At 41.0% G+C, this 7393-nt stretch overlaps 1 protein-coding gene across 3 annotated transcripts in view; it reads left to right on the forward strand.

Annotated features, from left to right (window-relative positions):
• The window catches only part of atp5po (ATP synthase peripheral stalk subunit OSCP), a 32070-nt gene extending 26347 nt beyond the window's left edge, over positions 1–5723 (forward strand). For 2 of the 3 annotated variants that reach the window (XM_086007109.1, XM_086007108.1), the window contains exons 5-7: positions 642–754; positions 1979–2065; positions 5472–5723. In XM_086007109.1, the coding sequence (XP_085863235.1) occupies positions 642–754; positions 1979–2065; positions 5472–5585 (314 nt within the window). In that variant the 3' untranslated portion in view covers positions 5586–5723. Of the gene's footprint in view, positions 1–641; positions 755–1978; positions 2066–4286; positions 4332–5471 lie in introns of all 3 variants that reach the window. The other variant, XM_086007110.1, reaches the window with a different exon arrangement.
• The last annotated feature ends 1670 nt before the right edge of the window (positions 5724–7393 follow it).

The following is a 7393-nucleotide window of genomic DNA, read 5'->3' on the forward strand; positions in this document are numbered from 1 at the left end:
TATCTCTCAACATTAACTCTGGAGAGTACGGCAGTTTTCAGGCAACGGCAGCAGCTCGGTCCCGTGGGTGCCGGATAGCACAAAGTTTCCTGTATGTGAAAAATTTTAGTACTTATGCCCTAATCGCTCCCAATGAGACTAAACCAGATTCTCCTTGCCTTTTGCACTCCACTGGCTTCTTGCAGCTTAAGATTTTTTTTGGTCAAGATTCACTTAATTAAAACACCACGAAAAGATGAAACTAAAATATTTTCGTGGCTTAATTCTTCTGCCTGGCGATTTTATAGTTCAATTACATTTTTAAATTGCAGTATTGTAGACAGGACTATTATTGTTGTATGAGGTGAAATTGAGATCCCTCTTTAGTCCGAGGGCTGATGACACACTTGGAACCAAACCCCAGCATGAGTCACTACCTTCAGCAGAGGAAGAAAGGAAAGGAGAAACAAATATGCGTTTGATATAGGAGGATTTTAAGGGATTTTCTCATTGTATTTTGAATAGTGAAATTCAGTGGTTTTAATACCAAAGCATATTTTTCTTTTGTCCTTTTTCATTCTGTTTCAAATGTGATGTCTAACTGGGTTTCAAGATTAAGCGTAAGTGGTGGTCACGATAGAAATCTTACTTATTCTCTTCAGATTTGTTAGCTGAGAATGGACGGTTGCGTCAGACCCCTGATGTTGGGCTTGCTTTTAGCAGGATCATGAGTGCGCATCGTGGGGAAGTGCTCTGCTCAGTCACTACTGCTCAGGTAAATGAGTTCTTCGGTTTAAAATTGTATTAATAGTGTGTGTTTAAATGGTAAGAAGCTTCAAGTTCACTGAGCAATTTTGCTAATTTGTATTGGCCACTCTAGAGCGATAAATAGCAAAATGTTTTTATTGAGAAATTGAGATGAAGGACCAAGGAACTTAGTGGAGGCTCCAACAAGGTTGAAAAGAGAGGACTGGGTAAACTGGGAAGTACTGATCAGCTTAGAGTTTAAAAGCCTCAGGATTATTGGAGGAAGGGAAGAGAAAGGGCAAAATAGAGAAAGACAAGAAGAAATATAATGGGAAGAGAGGTTGAAGGTGAAAGAGCAATCACCAAATGGTGGAGCTTTTTCTTGAATGCTATCTAGGACTGAAAAGCACCCCCAGGTATGGGAACAAGAACGTAGTCTTGGATGGATTTGTGCTTTTATAGAAAGTTAATAGTTGTTGAAGGGGAAAAGAAGTATTTAACATGAAGAAGAAAAAAGTGAACACTTGGAGGTGGCTTTAGCAATAGAGAAAATTTGAGATAAGAGATGGTAGTGAGGCCAGGAATGCTGATGGGTGAAGGAGGATTAAGGCTGGTGTCATGAACGCTAAGAGCTTCCGGCTAGTGACTAATTGAAAGGTATGAAGAAAAAAAAATGTAATGATTCAGCCATTAAATGTTTGAGGTTGCGTGCACTAGGGATGCTTGAGCTGAAGGAAATTAGCAAAGATAAAGTGAAACCGTTACCAAAAGAGTGCATTGAGTGGAAGAGATCATTGATGTAAAGAAACAAAAGTGGACATAGGCTTGGGGAAATTAAGAGTTAACAGAAAACGGCTGAGTTTGAGCCATTAGCAATAACACAGGTGGAGTAATTTGAGAGAAAGTCAGAATATAGATTTACTGGGATGTTACATAGGATGGAAAAATCTAGAACAACAGCTTTAAATCTAACAAACTTGGAGTAAAGTGGTAATTGAGTGAAGGGAGAGGCAGTCACTGGCAGCAACTCAAGCAACAGAACATTGCAGGAAATGAAACTGGCCTTTAGGAGCCAAGGACGTGCCGCCACTGTTTACTGTGTGGGTACCAAATAACAACTCCTGACAGGAGAGATTATTGAGCCTGATGGTGAAGGTAGTTGAATTTCATAATTAGGAATCTAACCATAAGTCTGACAAATGGCTGCTTGCTTGAAAATCTTAAATGAACATTTTCTTTCTTCATTTGGCAGCCCCTGGATGAAGTGAATCTTACAGAGCTAAAAACAGCTCTTAATGGTTTTCTAAAAAAAGGTGAAACTCTGAAACTGGAGACCAAGGTAAGATTGAAGCACAAACAATTGGCCAGAATTAGCTGCAGGCCGAGGGATGACCTAATAGAGGTCATTAAGGTCACTATGAAAGTGTATGATAGGGTAGACGTAGAGAAGATGTTTCCATTTATGTGAGGACCAAAACTAGGGGCCATAAATATAAGTTGGTCACTAATAAATCCAGTAGGGAATTCAGGAGAAACATCTTTACCCAGAGAGTGGTTAGAATGTGGAACTCACTACCATAAGGAGTAGTTGAGGCGAATAGCGTAGATGCATTTACAGGGAAGCTAGTTAAACATGAGGGAAAAAGGAATAGAAGGTTGCACTGATAGGTTTAGATGAAGAGAGGTGGAAGAAGGCTTATAGAATAGTACAGAACAGAAGGAGACCATTCAGCCCATCGAGTCTGCGTTGGCTCTTTTGAAGAGCAATCCAGTTAGTCCCACTCCCCCACTTTTTCCTCATATCCCTGCAATGTTTTCTCCTTCGAGTATTTATCCAATTCCCTTTTGAAGCATAAACACCGGCATGGACCAGTTGGGCCACATGGCCTGTTTCTGTGGTGTACATTCCATGTAATTCTATGTAAGTTTCTGTAGAATAACTTTCTATAACACTAACTGCTCTCCTGTCAAATTTATATCTGATACTTTGATTTTATATTATTTATACTTAAACAAGACCGATCAGCAATTTAAAAAGGAAAAAAATAGATTTTGTTGGAGCATAGGAGCCTGTCTGCAGTACAGGTTGAGAAGCTGGGAGATGTAAAACTCAAATGCCATATTACCACCATTTGGGGAAGGTGTAATTACAACATATAAGTTTACTTAAGCAGTGTACAAGATTAGCTTATCTCTGGTCCTTCCAAATAATCAGGGTCGACTGCAACCAATATGGTGGCTATGTTGTGTTTAATCGGAGTTTAAGACGGATATAACACACTAGTTATACAGCAAAAACATACGACCGTGACAGGTAGTGGATACTGGTCCAAGTCGGCAGAACAGCTGGCGTGCATGAACAATTCTCTCTCTCCCTTGAACTACCCAGGAGTGTTAGACCAGAGTCAGCATAGATCCACCCTCGGGAGCTCTCCACTCTACCATCTGCGCTGGAGGCTTTTCAGATCGATCTTTTATACTCTTTTTAGGGGTGGACCTGGGTTAGAATATGGACAAGACCATTTAACCTATAGAGGTTCCCCTTAAAACAAGGTGCCCAATGGTATGTCAGGTTCTTTGTTTAAGCCATGGAAGAAAAGACCAACCCTCATGTTATCTCCCACCTGTCAGGGGTCCTCGCAGCCAATTCGCATGATTTCTGTACTTAACCAATTATGGCCTTACAGTATGCCGAGAACTGTTTTCCATTTATCTCATCCGCTCCTGTCCTCCCCAGAGCTGAAGTCTCTTATCTCACCCTGCCTTGTCCTCCCCAGCCTGGAGTCAGCAACTCAGACATACCAAGTTCGGCCTTCAGACTTCTCCAGTCAGAGGCCCCATTGTTCAAAGCTGTTCGTGCAGCCAGCTATGCAACTAACTATTTCAATTCATTATCAGACTATTGTACCATGAAATGAATCATTAAATTCCCAAAGATATCCTTTATTTTATTCTCTCACACTGGTTAACTTCGGCATCTTAGCAAGCAATTTTGTTAAACAAAGTCAAAATCCTAACTTAGCATTATAATATGGTTATTTATTTAAGCATCTATCCAGCTACTTTTTACTAGTCTAAAGGTACCATTTTAGGTACCCCTAATTTCTAACAGCAGTTTCCGTTATAAATGAGGGCACAGGATTTCTAATGGGAAAACTTAACACAAGTGTGGCAAAATTTGATAACAGGATATAGGATTTTACAGGAAGTATGCGCAGACAAACATTTTACATTTTGTTATAATATAGTAAACTGGTAGTATGGATACAATTTATCATATTTCATTTTTTAAATGCTAATTTTGATTGGATCCTAGCATCTTCTGATTACTTTACACTCAGGGTCCCTACCACCACATCTTTCGTGCCAGTTTGGATCCTATTCAGTTTCCATTATTTGTGTTTTCAATTTTTCAGTCTTTCTCCTAAGTTCAAATTTAGTCATTTTTATAGGGGGGGGGGGGTTTCCCAGAAGAGGACAAAGAAATAGAGAGAAATCAAAAGGAAGGAAATCCCAGAAACAGTAAATGTTCAAGGAAGATTTGTACCTTTTCCTTTCAGACACCTTTACCTAGCCCTCGCCTGAAGGGTTGACTCCTTGCTGAGGTAAATTTGTATGTGCCACTCCCTGGCTGAATAAGTCAAATTCCATTTTATTACCTGGGATTACTGGATTATTCTAATTTTTCCACAAATCAATTGACTTGACCATTATTCATGTGAGCATTGCAGGCTATTCAGCCATAAGAACATCACAGCCAAGCCTAATCCTGCTCCTGGCAGCACGGTGGCATAGTGGTTAGCACTGTTGCCTCACAGCGCCAAGGACCCGGGTTCAAATCCGGCCTCGGGTGACAGTCTGTGTGGAGTTTGCAGATTCTCCCCGTGTTTGCGTGGGTTTTCTCCAGGTGCTCCGGTTTCCTCCTACAGTCCAAAGATGTGCGGGTTAGGTTGATTGGCCATGATAAAAAAAAATTGACCCTTAGTGTTGGGGGGGATTAAATACGTGGGGTTACGGGGATAGGGCTTGGGTGGGATGGCTGTCGGTGTAGGGACCGGGTGCTAGGGTTTGGATGATCAGCCATGATCTCGTTGAATGGCGGAGCAGGCTCGAAGGGCTGAATGGCCTACTCCTGCTCCTATCTTCTATGTTTCTATGCTACTCATCACACATATGCAGGTCCATCAGGAAGCGATCAGGAGCTCTGTTGGTTTCCTCCCCACTTCCTTTCAAACAACCAAGGGGTAGTGTAGCTAGTGATATCATTCCTGCCGTTTGCCCAGACGAGATCAGCTAACTTGGCATAGATTGGGAATTTTCTTTCTAGTCTGTATGGCTCAGGTCTTTGCTGGTTAAAATCAGTGAGTTATCAAGAGAACCAGATTATATGGGTTTCCTCCGGGTGCTCCGGTTTCCTCCCACAGTCCAAAGATGTGCGGGTTAGGTTGATTGGCTATGATAAATTGACCCTTAGTGTTAGGGGGATTAAATACGTGGGGTTACGGGGATAGGGTGGGATATGTGTTGGTGTAGGGGTTACGGGGATCGGGTGGGATATGTGTCGGTGCAGGCTCGATGGGCCGAAATGGCCTCTATCTGCACTGTGGGGTTTCTGTGATTTCTGTGATATACTTCTCATGTTTTATGTTATTTATAATCAAGTACTGTGGATTTAAAACTGCAGTAAAGCACACTTATTTCTACTTCATATCAGAAAATAACATAACTCTTTTTTAAAATTTTAGACTGATCCTTCAATCCTGGGTGGAATGATTGTCAGTGTTGGTGATAAATACGCTGATATGTCGACGAAAACTAAGATTCAGAAGCTCAGCAAACTAATAAATGAAGCTATATAATAGCATCACCTGAATCTGAGTAATTTCCTGTTGGATGTTTGCTATATATCTGTTTCACTGTGTTTACAGTGATCACTGTCTACGTGATGGACATTCATTAGTGTACAAAAGATTTAATAAAGGTATCTTCCTCTGAAACTGCGTTTGCTACAACTGTTTAATAAATATAGCAGAGAACTTTATTTTGCAGTAAGTAATTAACGTTTAGTTGATACCGTGATCTGAGCATAATGGCCCAGAAATTACTGGAGCGGCACATTTTGTGGCAAGCGCCTTGAATTTAATTTTTTTTACCTCTGATCATATTTTTGCACTACAAATTGCTGGAAATGCGAATGGATAACGGACATCTGGGACCTCATGAACATCGGGTCAAATGGTCTATCTCGTTAACCAATGAAATTTAAGAATAGAGAAAGAAACAGAGCGAATGATGGAAAAGTTAATAGAGTGAATTAGAGTCAAATAAGATACAGAAAATGAAATAAAGGGAAAGAAAGATTGGAATAAGAGGGAGGAAAAAAAGACCAAAAGGAAAAGTATTCAATTTAAAAATCCTCTAGAAACAATTTACTACCAGCAGTCTGTGAGACTCCACAGTTTCAACTGTTCCCTTTCTGGGCCTCCAAGTTTGAGTTTCATGTCAGGACCATAAATTGCGTCATTGACAGGATCCTTGTGACATAAAATATCAGCAGCGAGATTCATTCATATTTACGGTGCAAATCCAGCAATTTCTTGAAACTCCTGGAAAGGTTGACAGCGAGCTCCTGTGAGGCTAGCGGCAGAGCGTCATAAACTTTCTAGCAACTTGTGGCGATTCGCGACTCATAGCGTATCTCTTCCTTGCCACAAATTGCTGGGGTTTTTTACGCATTAATAATGGCAGGCACCGTGTACTCGGCATTATTTTTCCAGCAATTTCTGGGCCATATATCGGAGCACAACACAAAATTAGAAATTAAATGATCGGAGCCAGAGCCTATGGAGTGCTAAATTAACTGCATTAAGCCGAGACAGCATTTGGGCAGCATTGGCCTCACTGCCTTTGGACAAAGCAGGGATGAAATCAGCCAGGGATGTTGCTCTTTCTGGAATGCGTGCATGAGAAGTAGGAGTAGGCCATTTGGCCCTTCGAGCCTGCTCCGTGCATGTGTGGACACTTGAGGGCAGCAATGGACTCTGCTGTAATGTCTTCCACTGTCTTATAGTCACCCGACATTCACTGTCTAGGATTCATATGAAGAATGATGACGTGGGTAAAGCACTAGAAGGCTGCCAGCATCTCTAGAACCAAACCTCAGGAAGAATCAACAGGGAAGGAGGGAATCCGCAAAAGAAAAGCACCATGATTGTTGTAGAATATCTGGTTTTCTTTTTCACAGTACTTGCCTCCTAGTGAAGACGCTCAAGTCAAATGTTCAGGTTGAAAATTAGAAATTGCCTCTTCTGTTTATTGTTAGTAATAGTATAACAGGAATTTGTTTCACCTGATCATGATCCATTGTAGCAAGGGTTCTCCATATGTGTATTATGCGAGGGATTCGCCTTCGGCTCTCTGACCACTCACGCAAACAGACCGTGTGTTCATTAAAAGCCAGGATATGCCACTTCCTGATCATTAGGCAAATGTAGAGACCCAGGGATCAAACTGAGAATCTTTCTCACTGCACTTTGGCTTATTATTAGAATATATTGTCTTATCACGTGATCTTGACTTTGGAATACAGAAGATTAAACACTCAGACTGCAGTTCAGGCTACGAATAGAAAAAGTTGTTGAACATTAAACAGGTAAATGAACTGTGC

The sequence above is a fragment of the Somniosus microcephalus genome, chromosome 14 (assembly GCF_052327205.1).
Source record: "Somniosus microcephalus isolate GS21.2 chromosome 14, FLI_Smic_1.0, whole genome shotgun sequence".
Lineage (NCBI taxonomy): Eukaryota > Metazoa > Chordata > Chondrichthyes > Squaliformes > Somniosidae > Somniosus > Somniosus microcephalus.